The following is a 17,998-nucleotide window of genomic DNA, read 5'->3' on the forward strand; positions in this document are numbered from 1 at the left end:
GACATAGATCTTTTTGCCTCACCCCAAAACTATCAGTTGGACAAATTCTGCACAAGAATCCATCACAAAAAAGCTTGGAAAGTGGATGCTGTATCCTTCACCTGGAAAAACCTATCAGTCTTTGCCTTTCCTCCTCTGCCTTTGCTCTCCTTAGTATTACTAAAAGTCAGACAGGAAAAACCAAAAATGATTCTGATTGCTCCGGACTGTTTTCGCCAACACTGGTACCCGCTGCTACGCAATATGTGACACCTTCCTCCGTGGTACCTGCCTCAGACACCTTATCTACTGTCTCAGCAGAACCATCAAATTCTACACACGCAGCTCCAAACTCTGAATCTTGCAGCATGGCTAATCATCTAATTTCACCAGTTACATCTCTCAGCAAACCTGTGATGGATGTCATTTTGGAGGCTAGAAGGCCTAGTACTAGAAAATCTTATGTTGATAAATGGAAAAGATTCTGTGCCTGGAATCAGGCACAAGGAATAAGCACAGCAATGCCCAATATTCCTCAGATTCTGCAATATTTAACTGAGATGCTTCACAGGGGCCTATCTTTCTCTTCCATAAAAATCCATGCCTCTGCCATTTCAGCTCATTACAACACAGAGCCTCCCCTCATTTCTCATCCCCTGCTAAAGCAGCATCTCAGAGGGGCCAAAAATTTAAGACCTCCCAGGAGCACCAAGTCCTGCATGGGACCTCAATTTTGTGTTGGAAAAGCTCACCCTACCTCCTTTTGAGCCAGCTGCTACTGCAGACATAAAATTTCTCTCTTGGAAGACAGCTTTTCTTTTAGCAGTCACTTCAGCTAGAAGGATTTCAGAACTACAGGCTCTCATGGCAGTGGAGCCTTTCATTATCTTTTATCCGGACAAGGGTGACCCTCAGGACCAATCCATCCTTTATGCCTAAGGTGGTATCCAGTGTGGCTCTTAATCAGACCATTCATTTGCCAACTTTTTTCCCAAATCCACAGAGGGGGAGTGGATTCTGCATTCAATGGATGTACACAGACAACTAAGATTCTACTTAAGCTCCGACTTCTGCCTTGGGTGGACTGCCTTCGTGTCAGAAGGAGACTGTCCGGAAGCATGCCTTCTCAGCTCCATCGACCTCCTCCTCCCTGGGACATTCTGCTTTTGAGGTGGTAGAGAGAGTTTTCTCTTCCAGAAATTAAAACAGTTCCTTCCTCCTTGGATCTTCCTTCTGGTTCCCAGATGTCTTTGCGCAGTGAGCTCATCACTCTATCACACAGGGATAGCCAGCCCAAAGTCTCCAGACCACCCAGCAGGGTATACTTATTTTTTCATATACTTCCCTGGAGCATCCCACAGAGAAGGTCCCTCGAAAGATAAAATGTAAAAGAAGGCACTTAGACTCCCCTCAGAGGTCAGTCATAGAAGATCCTGATTTTGGTGAAGGGGAAGGGTCCCCAAGATCACCACCTGATGACATCTGCTTTGGAGACATTTTGAAGATAGTTAAGCAAAGAGGTGGTTGGTCTACTGATTACCCTTACCAGGAGGAATCTGTATTTCTGGAGGCTTTTGGGTTTGGCCCATCTACTTACTGGGTTACTCCGCTGGCCAGTGAGCTCATTGAGTTGATCTGTCAGCAGGCGTAAAAAGAATCGGATTCTATTGAGCCAATCCCCAAGAGACCAGATAAGATCTTGGCACCACCCAAGGGGAATGTTTTGGACCACGGGAGTACTAGTAGATGCCATGGGCATGCCGGAGACCATGAAGAAAGAACTTGCAGAACAGAGTTCATCTGTTCATCCCCCTAAAAGGGAGTCCAGGGTGATGGGACAGGTTTGGGAAGTATGACTGTGCTTCAGCAACTTTCATTCGTAGGTCGCTGAACTATTTAGCGCACTTTACCAGACTACAGAGGGATTTGTTTAAGGAACTTTCAAAATCCATCTCAGGAGCAGTAAGTGCTGAGTCACAGACTTCTTTTGTATCACATTTGGCTACCTTACAGTCCATTACTAACTTGTCTATGAGGCTAATTTCGCATGCAGCTGAAGGTACTTCATAGGTGGTGGGTTCAGGCATTTCCATTAGGGGACATGACTGGATGTGCTTGTGTGGTTTTTGCAGAGCCCATCAAGTCTTCCATCGGTGTTCCTTTTGATGGAAGTTCTTTATTTGGCCCCGAAGTGGAGGAGACTTCACGTGTGAGCAAGATGGTAATTACCAATTCAGAGTTGTGCTCTTTGGTCTCATCACAGCCCCCAGGATGTTCACCAAATGCACAGTAGTAGTAGTTCACTTGAGACTGCACGGATTCTGAGTGTTTACTTACCTGGATGATTGGCTCATTACCGCCCGACCATGCATCTGCTAATTAAAGCAAGAGATTATGTACTCCAATTTTGCTCTCACCTAGGTATTGCTATCAGTCTCAACAAATCTCATCTAGTACCAGTTAAAATCCTAGAATTCATAGGAGTCTTGTTCGGCACTGTATCAATGACCGTCTTCCTTCCCCTGCCAAGAGCACAAACCATAAAACGTCAAGTCAGGAAGATAATTCAAAACTCATCACTGTCAGCCCAGTTGATTCTACAGGTGTTAGCACTGATGTCCACTGCTATAATTCTGGTACCAATGGCGAGATACCATATGAGAATTCTTCAATGGACCCTGGTAAATCGGCGGTCTGTCCTCTATCAGCCTTTGTCCACACAGATCAAAATAACTACAGCATGCAAAAGATATTTCAGGTGGTGGATTTGCTCCAGTCAGATCTCTCAGGGCCAAGTATTCATACTTTCTCAGCCCAAAGCCATAGTGACCATAGGCACATCCCATTTTGGGTGGGGGGGGGGCATTTTTTTTTTAGAAAGATAGTCCAAGGCACTTGGTCCCCAGAAGAGGTCAAGACATGTCAGTGTCCTAAAAATGAGAGTAGTTCTCTTAGCATTGCAGTACTTTCAAGACTCTTTCCTTTCAGGGACTATTGCGATTCAGACAGACAATATGGCAGTAATCTGGTACATAAACAGGGAGAAATCAGAACTTACTCTTTACGTCGAAAATCTGTAAGCATGTGGCAGTGGAGGATTTCATCCAGTCAGTTTCTGATAGCAATGCACATTCCTGGGAAACCCAACGTGATAGCAGACAGGTTGAGTAGATCCATCCTACTGCCTTACGAATGGTCTCGCAGCAAGGAAATTGTGGAGATTTTCTGTCAATGGGGCCATCCTTGCTGTGACCTATTTGCATCTCTCCTCAATAAGTGCAGTAGGTTTTTTACCCTGATCCCCAACGGGGAAGTCACTGAGATACGCTCTTCTTCATGATTGCCCCCTGGTCTCCTTTATGCTTACTCCCAACTCCCCCGCTCCCCAAATTTTTTCTGAAAGCATCTAGATTGAAGAGCACAGTAATCTTCATTGCCCCTTATTGGCCTTGTCATATTTGGTTCCCCTTACTTTGGCCTCACCTGGTTCATCCCCGTGGATCTTGGATCCAATTCCAGATCTTCTCTCTCATCTGAAAGACATGATTCATCCGGACACTTTGGGCCTAAAGTTGACCACATGGTTTCTCCAATTCTTTTGATAGCTAGACAACTCAGGGTCTCTTCCCTTCCACTAGAAAGATTTACAAAATGAAATGGAAAAGGTTTGTTGTTTGAGCTCAGCAGAAAGACATCAGCCCCTTTTCAGCACCACTCTCTAAGTTTCTCAAATTTCTAGCTACTATTTTAATGAAGTGTCTAGTTTTTCTGCAATCAAAGTGCAATTGGCTGCTATTTCTAATTTTTGTATTGAAGTTAACAATTCTTTCTTAGCTTTATCGCAGCTATGTAAGGCTTTTGTTTAAGGAACCTTTTTACTGAAACCCCCTTTTAAACCTCTTACCCCACCATGGGATTTGAACCTAGTCTTAAAAAGCCTTGATTCAATCTAACCAGCTACTAAATGTAACCTAAAGTTTTTAACCTGGAAGACTATATTTTTGGTAGCTATTACATCAGCTAGAAGAGTTTCAGAACTGCAGTTCTTATCCTCAGAACTGCAATTCTTATCCTCTAAACCTCCTTTGATATATATATATATATATCGAGAGAGAGAGCATCTGTATGAACCAGCCCATCCTTTCTTCCTAAGATGGTGTCTAGATCCAACATAAATCATTCCATCAACTCAATTTCTTCAACAAAGGGGAATACATTTTGCATGTATTGGACATTCATAGACAATTATGTTTCTATCTTCATAGATCTGACCAATTCAGAAAATTAGATCAGTTATTTATCTCCTTTTCGGATTCGAGATTTGGAAAACATGTTAACAAAATAACATTAGCCAAGTGGTTAACTGGTTGCATTTCCTTTCTCTGTAATAAGTTGGATTTGTCCTTACCAAAACCTTTGAGAGCTCCTTCAACCAGATCCATGGCAACCTCTTCAGTGTTTCTGTCCAGTTTTTCCATTGGGTGATATTTGTGCTGCAGCCACTTGGGATAATCCTCATACCTTTATTACTCGTTACAGAGTTGACAGGTCTCTAGAGGAAGAGCAGCCTTTGGCTCAACGGTACAGGAATAGCCTTTCGTAGAGTCCACCCGGGGTTTCAGGTAGCTGGGGACTGTGTCCAACATGTTGAGGAATGAATGAAATTGGCATCAGATAAAGAAGTTGTGTACTCACCATAACTTTCCATCTATGTTGTCAGTTTTCATTCTTCAGATCCCCTCCCTCCATCCCTGTATTTGTTCTGTTTTTTGACTAATAGAAGAACTAGAGGAAACCAGAAGAACCAGTGTTTCTCTCTTTGAATCCAGATAGTGGTTTCTGTTTTGTGTAGGTTTGTTTAGAAATAAAGAACAGCAAACAAGATCTGAGGTATGGAAGGGGGAACCATAACGGTATGGGTAGGGAAGGAGCTCAAAAATCTGTAGTAGGCCACAAGTTGTAAAAAGCGAACAAGTCAGATCCGAGTATCTGATCCAAACCCACATGTTGAGTAAGACGTGAACATGGTAACCTCTTCTATGGTGCATGGGAGCATGTTCTTGCATGGGGAGGACATAGCATCTTCTGCAGTGATATGGGTTACTCGTCCCCTTCCCAGGGGGAGAGGTAAGGGCACATAATGAGGACACACTTATTGATGTGATGCCAGCACAAGGGCATACAGGGTATAAACCACTGCTGAAGCTGTCTTTTGACAGCCTCCTCAACCAGGTTTTGCCTTCACCGGGGTACTCAGGATGAGGAAATGCTTTTTACCAAACACTGTTGCCTGGATGTTCAGTCTGGTGAATTTTTGTTTCTAGCTTTTCACCAAAAGCTACAGAAGTACCTGATGTTCTTCGTGTTTCACTGTTGCAGTCATCACATTTGGGTTATCCCTGCCAGGGTAGCCCTCAGTCGGCCCGAATACCAGAGGCTTAGTATTTCTGCATCAGTTGCTGTTGCTCCAGGACTGACGTCAAGTCGTTAGTGGTATAAAAACAGGCAGCCGACACCATTCCATCAGTCTTTCTTGCTGAGGAGCCCGAAAGAAGCAGTTTGCACGAATGCTGGTCGGCCGCTACCTGAGTTTTCGTTTCCGAATTGAAGTGGAAGTCTTCTAAAGCTAAGTACCCCTTTGGGGATCCTTTTTTCTTGCTCTAACCGATGTCAGAAAAAGTTAACAATTGTCTCGCCTTTGGAAAGCAAATACCACTCCGAGACTTTCATTCTTACTGCGTCACGTGTTTAGGCCCAGACCACAATGTCCCTCGCTGCCGCTTCTGTGCTTTGTTCAATGCCAGAACTGTACATCATCAGGCCCTTATTGTAGCTAGATATTTTCATTCTCAGTCCTTGAATTCCAATATGGCTTTGGTAAGCCATCCAACAACTGATCTTCTGAAAAAATGTAAGGATAAAGACAGAGACAAGACCGGACAGATCCAAAACTGCCGACGATGCTTCCGTTAAGCTAGTCATCAGTTCTCAGGTTCTCAGTGAGGCGCTTTTGCAGCCCTTGATGCCCACTTTTATGAATTCGCAGGCCGCTACCGAGACCCTTTCAGAGTCCAATATGCCGCAAGACTCTTTGACAAAGGATCCTGCAGATGTCTCTACCTTGTTTGGGTCCAGAGCGGCTGAGCAGGCATCGGCTTCCGAGGAAGTACTTCACACTACCGATACTCGACACAGACCGATTTATTTCGCGTCTACAGTTCTTTCGAAAACTACAGAGTTTCTTAGGCCCAGGTTACGAACCACAGCCAAGAAACCGACAACCCAATCTCAGGCACCTACTTCCTTGACTCAGTCTCAAATGCTTAAAATGGCAGATCATCTTATAATGCTCATCAGGGGAAGCCAGGCTACCCCTTCCAAAAGAAAGAGACTTGGCCGCAGTAGTTTTATGTGAACAGGAGTCCGAAGACTCTGATGCATCTGAATATGAAGATATGTAACCCCTCTCTACTTATGAGGATTCTGATGCAGAGGACTCCATCCCTTCAGCCTCTCCTCCCGATGAATTTTCCATTGGGGGAAAAACCCTACATACTTTAAGGGATCATTTCCAATGGGAATGTCAGTATACTTTTTAAATTGTGTTACTTTAAAAGTTTTTTAATTGATGATTTTTTAATTGATGTTTTGTGATAGGTTTGAGCTGTGCCATATGATGAGGTTTTATTCTATAAAAGGACCATTGTTCCTGCGAATTTGTGAACACTGAAGAAGAACTTATTGTCTGAAAGCTTTGTTTTTATTCTCATTAAATTCATTCAACATTGTGGAGTTTGTTTTTTTCTTTTGCTACTTGGACTATTTTGTTATACTCCACTTTATCACTTAGTTCACCTTTTTTGTGTATTAATGTCAGGACTATCCTCAGTCAAAAAAGAGACTCTGGGAATTCTTAGATCTTCCACAGCACAGACCTCTGGTCATTCATCCTGGATGTTGTGGATGATATTTTTATGGAATTCAGTCTGACAGCTGACCCCCTCCCTCCTACTCTCAGGAAACCTGACAGGTACTGTAGAGTCCCTGACTCTCTCAAATTTCTTTTCAAAAATCCTACTGCTGACCCCGAGGTCAATTTTCAAGGACCTAAAGGAATCAAAGCAACTTCAGCTAAGAATCCCACCCACTCAGATAGGGATTCCCGAGCATTAGACAGATGGGGTAAAAAAGTATACACCTCTGCTACTCTTGCTATTAGAGCATTAAATTGTCAGTTCCATATGCTGAAATATCAGCAACATACCATGGAACTCAAACAAAAAAAAATCTTCTTTCCCTGCTTGTGCAAAAAATAGAGTTACAAGAGTTAATGCATTCTGCAAGTCAAGTAATTAAGCACACCTTACAATGTAGTTTTGCCACCCTAGAAGCATCTTGCAGGGCAGCAGTCCCTGGTTCTGTACTTAGAAGGCTTGCTTGGCTTAAGGAACAGACCTTGCCAGACCATGTCAAATCCAAATTATTGGACGCACCCTTGCACAAAGACAATTTATTTGGCACCAATGCAGAAGAGGTCTTAAAAAAAAAGATGGAAGAAAAAGCTAAATCTGTGCAGACAGTTAGACTTCTTACAGGTCCAGCCACCGAGGTTCAGTAGGCATTGCCCTTCCAAGCACTGGTCCTTTCCTGCCCCCCCAGGTCATCTCAGCTCAGACCCAGGGGAAGCAGGCCCCCCGACAATAGCCCCAGGGAATGAGAGATCTAAGCAATGGAGTTCCTCCTCTTCAAAACCAGAGAGTGCAAAGCCACCCCTTATGGTAAGAACTCACAATGACTTTAGTCTTAAACCCCCTCCCTCTGCGCACCTGCACTTGCCCCTAGGAGGAAAAAACTCCTTCCATGCAAGCAACTGGGCCACCATCACCAACAACCACTGGGTCCTCAACATAGTGTCCCAGAGATACAAATTTTATTTCCACACACTGCCAACCCCAAAAGGGTTCCCAGATCTTCCCCCAAACCAGTGGGCAGAGGCCAAAAAGCAAGTCCTTTCCCTCCTCTCTATGAGGGCAATAGATCATGTTCCTGCAGAACAGATAAGCCAAGGTTTCTACTCCAGACTCTTCCTGGTACCCAGGAAAGAGGGCACATGGCACCCCATCCTCAATCTGTCCATTCTAAACACCTTTCTGGTGATGCCAAAATTCAAAATGCTCACCCTCCAGCAGCTTCTTCCTATGCTTTCCAAGGATGCTTGGTTAGCCACCCTAGACTTAGAGGCCTACCTACACATCCCAGTCAGGGAATTATGCAGGAAATGCCTACGTTCCAGAGCAGGATCACTGCACTTTCAGTTCTCTGCACTTCCCTTTGGCTTATCCACTGCTCCCAGAGTTTTCACAAAATGTCTGGCTCCCGCCATTGCTTTTTGCAGACAAAGGAATATTCAAATTTACCCATACTTAGACGACTGCCTGATTCAGGCAGACAGGAAAAGCTTCTAAAGCACTTGACTTTTGTAAAGGACCTACTGGCCTCCCTGGGGTATACTGTCAACGAAAAGAAATCCAGACTAGTACCCACACAAAAAATTGTATTCCTGGGAGCAAGCCTGGACACAGCATCCCAGATGGCATTCCTTACACCAGAAAAACAAACCTACCTGACAGCCTACTTCTCTCAACTAGCCACCAGAACCCAGTTATCCACAAGGAAAATCCTGCAAGCTCTAGGTTACATGGCTTCTTGCATTCTACTCATTCCATATGCCAGACTGCATATGAGGAAACTACAATGGTACCTAAAAAACCTTTGGTGTCAGCACTCTCAAGACCTGGAAACTCTTATACCAATGATACCTTCTTTAAGGAAAGATTTCCTTAGGTGGGCAGCAGCATGCTACCACAACAAGCGACTTCCCTTCTCTCAACCCCACGCAGCCACAGACGCATCGGACTATGCCTGGGGTGCACACACCTGGACGGCAGGTGCATTCAGGGCCAATGGAGCCCAAATCAAATACATCTGCACATCAGCCAAAAAGAGATGTTAGCTGTTCAGCATGCCCTGACAGCTTTCAGACTCCTAATATCTCTGGGGCTTCTACTGATCAAAACAGACAACACCACAGTGATGTGGTACATCAACAAGCAGGGAGGGACTCACTCTTATCCCCTGTGGAGGCTCGCTGTGACCCTTTGGCACACTGCCTCCGACATGCAACTACACCTGTTAGCACAATTCCTGCCTGTCTAAACTCTCTGGCAGACTACTTAAGCAGAAACCTGCTAGACCCACACGAGTGGCAGCTAGACCAAAGAGCCTTCACTCTTGTAACCCAGAAATGAGGCGCCCCGAAGGTAGACCTCTTTGCCTCCCACTCCAATCATCAACTCATAAATTCTGCACCAGGGAACCTCACAACAAGGCCTGGAAAGTGGATGCTCTATCCTTCCAGTGGGTAAACCTCTCTGTGGATTTCCCCCTCTGCCACTTATTTCAAGGGTACTGCGTGGGTAAGAGCTAGAAGTCCTGGGAACATGCTGGACCAGGAATCATTCCATGAGCCAGAAGATCATGGCAGGGACGCATGAGAGGTCCCAAAAAGATATGCCAAAGTATTTCCGCCACTGTATAGAGCCTTCATAAAGTTTAGCTGATGAAATTAGCTTGTAGCTGTTATTTTCTGCCATGACAGCTAGTCTAATTAAATCATTTGCTTTGCAGCTGTGTAAGCGTTTGAGTAGCCCATTGTTTTTTTTGTTACCTCCTTTGTTGTCACACTTTACTGGTGTCTATTGACCTGTTCCCTAGGTAATATTTTATTGCATTTGATAGGTGTAACAAAATTGAATTTGACAAAGTTCTGTTAGTTATTTTTTGTCATAAAATAACGTTAACATATGCAAACCTGAATTGTGTTAAGATGCAAGAATCTCTTTTACTGATTTTTTTTAACTACCTGGTTCATGTTTCATAATCCCAGAATGTTATGCTTTGTAAATACTTGTTTATCTTTCCCACGATCAGGTATCACCCCCAGCAGCGGTAGCAGTCGGACTAGAACACCAGCCTCTCTCAATACTACACCTGCCAACCTTAATTTGGCTGGTAAGTAACAATCATATCATGCATGTATCTTCCCTTTGTCAGTAATATGCATTTGTTTTGTAATGTCTACCCCATCTTTGTCTGTCAGTTAGCATGGAGGGATAAGTTTGAGCTGTTAGCACTGTATATCCAGTAGTCCAGAGTTTGATTCTGTCTCCATTTGCTACTGTTGTGATTCTGAGCAAATCATGCAACCAGACAGTGCTCCTGTGCAGAGTCTGAAAAAGGTCCATGTGAGTCTGCTATAACCTGATTAACAAATGCTGACTTTGACTCCTCTACTTCTGTTTAGGTGTCCTTCATAATGATCATTAGTACAGGAGTCATTTGTAATCTGGAATTCTGTAAAAAGTAAACGATATTCTGGACAGACATTTTTAGCAGTAAGACATTCATAAAAGTGCAAGGGGTTATAAGTTCATGCCCTGGTTGGAAAACATTCCATTTATAAAAAAGAGCATGCCATGCATCTTTCTTTGTTCTAATTTGCTATCACAAAGATAATCTTATTTAGTTCAAACAGTTCATTGATTGCTTCTGGCCTGCATTGCTTTATAGCATCATAAAAAAAAAACAATATCCTTGCATGTGATTTTTTTTCTTTTCATTTTGGCATAAATGAATCCCATGAGAATGTCACCAACAAGAGTTCTTGTGGACGTCAAATTCCCTCGTAAAGGTGATCATTTATAGTGTTTTTCTGTGGAGAAGGAAAATGGGCATTAAGTTCCTGTCTTCACTATGTTGCCTTTAAGTGGCAGGAAAATCAAAATCCTGCAGGTTTATATTGAGCATAAGAAATTTTGACATTTTTGCTTGTACTTGCACTCCTGTCTTCTGGCGAAAAGATAGAAAAGCTGTAATGTTTTTGCAAAGGCAAAAAGAAAAAACATAGGAGAGTACCTGTTTTTCACTTGAGAGACTCTCTGCAGCTCCACTTATATCTGTTTTGATTGAGACATACAGGGGCACACACCTATTTTGGGGCAACATCCTTGTTAGGTAGTTGAAAATCAGCAGACGACGAGTTTTAGACCATCAAGCATTGGTTCTCCAAACATCTGAAGATTGTTTCCATTGTTTGTAAGATCTGTCGCAAGAGTACATCAAGTTAGTTCATTAAGCAGCTACGTGCTTTAGAGCTGAGCACAGCTTTCATCCTTAGGGCAGTTTCTCTTGAGAAAAGGAAACCTACATCCACCATCCTTGCCTGATTTAAAGGAAGAACATCTAAACAGCACTGGTCAGATTTCCCAGATCTGCTTTATATTCCTGTCAGACCTCACTGCTCTTTGCTCACACTGTCTTGCCATTTATCTTGCAGTCATAATATTATGAGTGGCAAAAATAATTACCCTATTTGAGACATGGGTGTGTGTTCCCTTCCTTATGTGAGTCTTTGTCCACACACCTGTGATTACTAAATGTGCTCATTCCAAGTTTGCAGTATCTTTGAGAACGAGGAATGCTAAATATACTAACCTAGAGGTTGCATGTTGTAGTCCGTTTTCCCCTTAAGGTGACATAACATCAGAATTAGTTTATTTACTAAATGGGCAGTGGGGCTGAAGACTTACTTCCTGTAGTGTAATGCAGTAAGCTGGGTGGCAGGATAGTGTGGACAGGCAGCCAGGTGGTGGCATGTTAGCTAGTAGGGATTATAAAGTAGACCATTTCCTAAACTGTAGGCTTTGTGACTCGTATAGACAGCATGAGCTGTTTCTCTTCAGGCTTCTTGCTGAAGAGCAGTCAGTTAATCTGATTAAGGATCAATTCAAATGACCTGCTAAGACATTGTCATCCCCAAAGAAAAGGTGTGTTGTTCAGCTTCTAAAAGATAGACCAGTCTAAACACTAATAGTAGCCTTAGTACCTTTTGTAGAGTCATTTTATAACATGTTACACTATGCCGTCTATCCACTTCAGCTGATGGGGGAATATTTGTCTCAGTAGATTCAACTTAACATCTGACATGCCAGAGCTTAAGCTTCTTCCTTCTGCAACAATGTACCGGTCTCCTTATCTCTCAAATCTTGTTGACAACCTTCACTTTGTGTTGTAATATCCAGAGCTCAGTTAAGGGCATCTTGCCTTCTAAAAGTAGTCATTCATCATATTTATCAGTTTTTTTTTAATATTCCCCTTTCTTCAGTATTTAGATAAAGAAAACAAATTCTATTTTCCTTCTCACTAGACTGGGTAATGACTAAATGTATACTGTCTGAAATTGTAGTTAAGTATTTTACTTTTGGTTTTTCTTGTTTGCTATTGTCTTTGCAGTCTAAGTAGCTCATCAGGCAGTATACTCACCTTTGTTTCAAAAAGATTAGAAGGCTGTGGGTTCTCTTCCCAAACCACAAAGTTGGATTAATTTCCAATACTGATACAAAAGTACAGCTTCAGAGATGCTGCATTCCTGAGCGTGCCATTCTTCAGATGAGACATTAAACTGAGGTCCCCATGAGGTGATGGTGGTTTGGGTAGATTTTAAAGATTACAAGGTACTTAATGAAAAAAGGAGATGTTTCCTAGTGCCCTGGCCAGATTTCTCCCACTTAGTATGAATACCACTGAAGGTCTCCCCTAAAAAGAGGCTTTTGGCCTAGTATGATAAACCCAGTCAACAGAGTATAAATAAAATAAAATATTTTGTCTGTGATGTTCACTGCTTCGTATTTTGGATAAGGCTTCAGGATTTAAAATATATGCCAGTTGTGACTTCATAATTCTGCCCCAGGATGCCTATGACTTGATATTTGCAATATATGCCTAGTACTTTATAGGAGAGAAAAAATCAGACTAATTTTGAAGGGCCTCTTACTGTCTGATTCAGTAGAAGAGAAAGATGACAAGAAAAGTGATAAAATAGTGAAATGGAAATTGGAGGATTTCTTCTCAGGGCCTCTCCCTCGCTTTGAGGCCCCATCCCTCACTAGAGGTTTTGGCTCTGGTCTGTTTGAAGAAGTATTTTTCCCAGTATCAGTCCCAGTAACCTCCTGTGCTGAACCAATTTTATTGTACCAGTCTCCCAGGAGAAAGTGGACCAGCAAGTAGATCTTCTAATAGGGAACACTAGAAGCTTTTAAGTCTGCCAGATCTGTCCAGTGTGCATCTGACTTTGGGATCAAATGAAAAAGTCCTTTCGCAAGTTCACAGAGAGAGACCTTTCCATTGAGAGTTCCGCAGTCCACCCTCTTAACAGAGTCTCCAAGATGATGGACTGTATGGGAGATCATGAGTATGTCCTGGAAACTTTTATAGTCTGAACAGTTAATTGTCTTACTAATGTGATTAGGTTGTAGCCATTTGGCATAGTAGTAAACGTCTTTGCCTCCTGTATACAAGGTACATGATCCTATCATGACCTCCAGCCAATGCCTGTATGAAGTTTGCATGTTCTCCCTATGTCTCTATGGGTTCCTCCCAAAATTGTGAGGACTATTTCAACTCCCACACACCTGAGAATGGAGTTGTGGACAGAAGCACAGATGCTAGATGATGTCTGTTGGGGAAGAATTGTGTAGACCATCCACTTTGGATATCAGCTGTGGTATGCAGTATCCTCAGGATACGAGAACATGGATCACAGACTACATGTCATGGCAGGGTTAGCCACACAAAGGTGTAAAAATTGGACCTAGGTAATTCAGTCATGTTGACAGATGGACATGGGTATTTGCCTGTAATAAGTGGGTTGTGGACCTGGCCTTCTCTGTCCTATGCCAGGAATGCATGCTATTGGTGGGAGGAGTGTATTTCCCCCTGTTGGCCAGTGTGTGTTCATCATAAACCCCAGTAGCTCTGAGTCAGTAAGCTACTGGCCAGCAGGTGTCCTGTTGCACAACTTGGGTTACCTGGAATAGTTCTCTTCAGTGAAAGCTGGATGTAAAACTAACCAACCTGCCAAACATGAACTAAGAATTACTACACTTCATGTATGTTCACTGTCAGGGCACAGCTTTAAAGTGGATGACATGATGGTAAGGAGGTGGCTGTATATCCTATGTGTCCAGGAGACAAGATGGAAGGGTAGTGCAGCAAAGCCATTTGGCTTGGGATCCAGAGTCTACTACTCAGGAGGAGAACAGACTAGAAATGGTGTGAGAATTGTGGTGAGGGAGAGCCTTCAGAAGACGGGTGTCATCAGAATTAGTGACAGACTCATGGCAGTCAGGCTTCAGTGTAAGAACAGGGCACTATTCATAATCTCAACCATTGTCCCACAGCAAGGTTGTGATAATGAGGAAAAGAGTGTATTCTGACAGCAGTTGTAGGGCCTTCTAGGTAAAGCAGGACAAAAGGAATTAGTGTTGATAATGGATGATCTGACTGCAGATAACTGGATAAACATAGCAGGATATAAGGACTGCTTAGGCCCACGTAGTTGGGGAAAAGGCCATTGTAGACTTCTGTTTTGTAAATGACTTGATGGCTGCTGAGACATGGTTCAGCTATAACGACAGTCAGAAGATCACATACTAGAGTGGCCAAAATACAACTCGGGTCCACTTCCTCCCAATAGGGATATAGGGCATTTGGGTCAAATCAGCAATTCAGCTGCAAGCAGTGTCCAGAGAAGGGTCGAAGGTCAACAGAGACTAGGCTGAAGACCTAGAAGTTTACAAGAGAGGAAGCAGGGGAATTCAAGGAATTACTCAAGGCTGTAGCCCCTCAGGAAGAAGAGGAAATAGGTGGAGTTGGAGTGGCAGCACCTCAAAACAGCTTGTGTGCGAACTGTAGAACAGATATGCATCCAAGCCAGGTATAGAAATAAGATGCATAAGGAAAGTTAGTGGTAGAATGCATACTTCCATGAAGTCATCAAAAGAAAGCAGTATAGGAAAGCGTCTGAGAGAGAAATTATAAACCAGGCTAAGAAGGAATACTGGTTGACTAAGAAAAGAGGTTAAGAGAAGAGTTGTATCAAACAACAAGGTATCGGAGGCACCAGCTTCTGGAAAGTGACGTGATAGACGGCACAGAGAAAATTTGTCATGTAGAAACGCAGAGAGAGAAAGATAAAGAAGTCAAATCACCCTTCTTAAGGCATGCCAGTAACAACCTGCTCACCAGTCCAAAGGACATCAAAGGCAGGTGGAAAGAGTACTTCCAGCAGCTTCTGAATGAAGATTACCCCACAGAAGCAGTACTGCCCCAGATACTACCTATGATGAAAGAAGAGAAGGAACCACTGTAGAAGAAGTAAGAGTAGCACTTACGAAAATGAAATCAAGGAAAGCAGCAGGCTCAAATGAGGTCACAGCAGATATGATCAAGATGTTGGAGGTGGTGGTGGAGAAATGGTTCCTGAGGGTATTCATAGCAGTATGGAGTGAAAGGCATATCCCAGATGACTAGTGAATAAGCATACTAATGCCAATGTACAAATTACAGAGGTATCAAACTCCTGTCCCGTTGTGTGAAAGTTCTGGAGAGGGTGTTTGATAAACACGCAGAGTACTAGAAGATGCAGAGTTTGTGTTCAGATTAGGATGCAGCTCAACCAATCCAGTTTTTGCAGTGAGACAGACAATTGAGAAGAAGCGAGAGATGAGGAAGGAGTCCACCTCGGCATTTCTAGACTTGGAGAAAGCGTTTTATGACAAGGTCCCAAAAAAGTTTATTTGGGCAGTCATGCTGTGGCTCGAAGTCACAGAAGCATTGATAGATTTAGTCAGGGTTATGTACAAGGACCCTGTGACTCAAATGCAAATGGTGTTCAGTCTCTCAGAGGGTATCTCAATGGGGAGTGGTTGTGCATCAGGGTTCAGCTCCGAGCCCACTGCTGTTCATACTGGTGATGGACTACATTAGATGGTTGAAGGGGACAGATCAACAAAGTTAATTTATGCAGACAATGTGGCATTACAGGCAGACAGTGAGCAAGAATTTCAGCAAAGGACAGGGAATAGAATGCAAAACTGAAGGCACATGGGATGAAATTGAATACATGTAAAGCAGTTGCAATGGCAGCAAATGGGGGAAATCCAGAGAAGCTGAGAACTGAGATAGAATTGAGAATAGTGGAAAAGGTTAACAACTTCAAGTATCTGGGAGTGATGGTTGAAAAGGAAAGGCTGAATGAGGAGGTCAGAGCTAGAATCAGAGGGGCTGCAGCCAATTTACATTGTCAGTGGGTAGTGTAGGACAGAAGAATGCCAGAGAAACTGAAAAGTAAGGTGTACAAAACGGGTCTATATTAAATTGTTACCCACTTAGGTTGTTGAACGCCTAAACGTCGACAGCTTAAAACTGTGAATGACAGTTTCCACACAGGGAAACAAGTCGTTTGGCCATTGCGGGGATTTTAGCCTTTGTATAATGTAGAGCGATCTCGGAGTTGGTATATTTAGTTAGGGGGTGTGTGTGTAAGTTGTCGACATTTAGGTGTCGATGTTTAGGGGTTTAACAACCTAAGCAGTCGATGATGTAATATAGACCCTACAAAACAGTAGTGCAGCTTTATACTACTGTATGGTACAGAAAGCTGGCAGTAAAAGCAGAGCAGTTAAGGAAGTTAAAGGTGATGGAGATGAAGTGCATCATATGGGTGGTAGGATGCACACTGTGGCACAGATGAAGAAATGAGGACATCAAAGCAGAAGCCAAATTAGCTCCAGTTGCAAAGAAGGCCAAAGAGAACAGATTGCAGTGTTTCAGGCGCGTGTAGGAAAGCAGAAGACAACGTGTTGAAGATGATTTGGGACAGATAGGAAAAAGGCAAGAGGAAAGGAAGGCATTCAACAAAGTGGTGGATGGATTGTGTGAGAGAAGACCTGCAATAGTCAGACATAATAGTCGAAGAAGATAAGTGTGTGTCATTGAATCAAGTGAGATAGTTAATACAACACCTCAACCCCATGTAGAAAATGGGGAAAAGAGGGGGTTGATGAGGTTTCAGTAAGACCTAGAAGAGCAGACATTAGACACTCTGTGTTAACCGTCTGACACCAGACACATGAAAACAAATGTCATAGGTGGCCACAATATTGTTCATTTTCAGTCTTTCCATGAGACTCTTCACAGTGCTGCAGATGGAGCAGTTAGGGCAGTTGGAATAGGCATACATGCAGTGCCATGCCTGGCTGTGTTTGTAGGACAACATCAAGGCTTCTTTTGCTGATGGCCCCATATGATGATCCTCTTTCTTTATACCCAATAGCAAAAAAAGCTTCTGAAAAGTGAATGAGGGAAAATTCTCTCTGCCTGGGAAGTGTGCTTTGAACCCCCTCAGAGTTCCTTCTGTAAGAACTAAAAAGGTGCCAGAGCTCTTTGATTTAAGAAATCTGTGTCCCATCTATGACAGGGGAAGCTTTGACATGGAGTGCTTTTGTAATGGATGTCCCCCAGAGGCAGAGGACTATGCAAAATCAGGGATTTAGATATCCTTCCTTTGGAAGTCTGCTTCAGCGCCCCAGATGGCTTGTCTGATTGCTCCACTCCAGATGCTGTCAGGGAATGAAAATATGTTCTTAGTGTTTCACTGTTGCAGTCATCACACTTGGGTTATCAGCCTGCAGGTAGCCCTCAGTCGGCCTGAATACCAGAGACTTAGTATTTCTGCATCGGTTGCTGTCGCTCCAGGACTGACTTCGGTCATCAGGGGCATAAAAAAAAGACAGCCGATGCCATTACATATGCCGAGGAGACTGAAGCAGAAGCAGTTTACACGAGTGCCGGTAGACCACTACCTGAGTTTTCATTTCCGAATTGAATTATCCTGAAGTCTTCTAAAGCTAAGTATCCCATTGGGTATCCTTTTTTCTTGCTCTAACCAATGTCAGAAAAAGTTAACAATTGTCTTGCCTGTGGAAAGCAAATACCACATTGAGATTTCCATTCTTACTGCATCACCTGTTTAGGCCTAGACCACAACATACCGTGCTGTCTGTTTTGTGCCTTGTTCAATGCCCAAACTATTCGTCGTCGGGCCTTTATTGTCACTAAA

The 17,998-nt window shown here is 43.2% G+C and overlaps 1 protein-coding gene across 1 annotated transcript in view; it reads left to right on the forward strand.

Annotated features, from left to right (window-relative positions):
- SUPT6H (SPT6 homolog, histone chaperone and transcription elongation factor) overlaps nucleotides 1–17,998 on the forward strand; it is a 2,620,423-nt gene that overhangs the window by 2,450,521 nt on the left and 151,904 nt on the right. Inside the window, exon 33 of the mRNA XM_044054882.1 lies at nucleotides 9,970–10,050. Coding sequence (XP_043910817.1) covers nucleotides 9,970–10,050 — 81 coding nt within the window. The remainder of the gene's footprint in view (nucleotides 1–9,969; nucleotides 10,051–17,998) is intronic.

This window comes from Protopterus annectens, chromosome 13.part0, assembly GCF_019279795.1.
Source record: "Protopterus annectens isolate FY-2018-M chromosome 13.part0, PAN1.0, whole genome shotgun sequence".
Taxonomy (NCBI): domain Eukaryota; kingdom Metazoa; phylum Chordata; order Ceratodontiformes; family Protopteridae; genus Protopterus; species Protopterus annectens.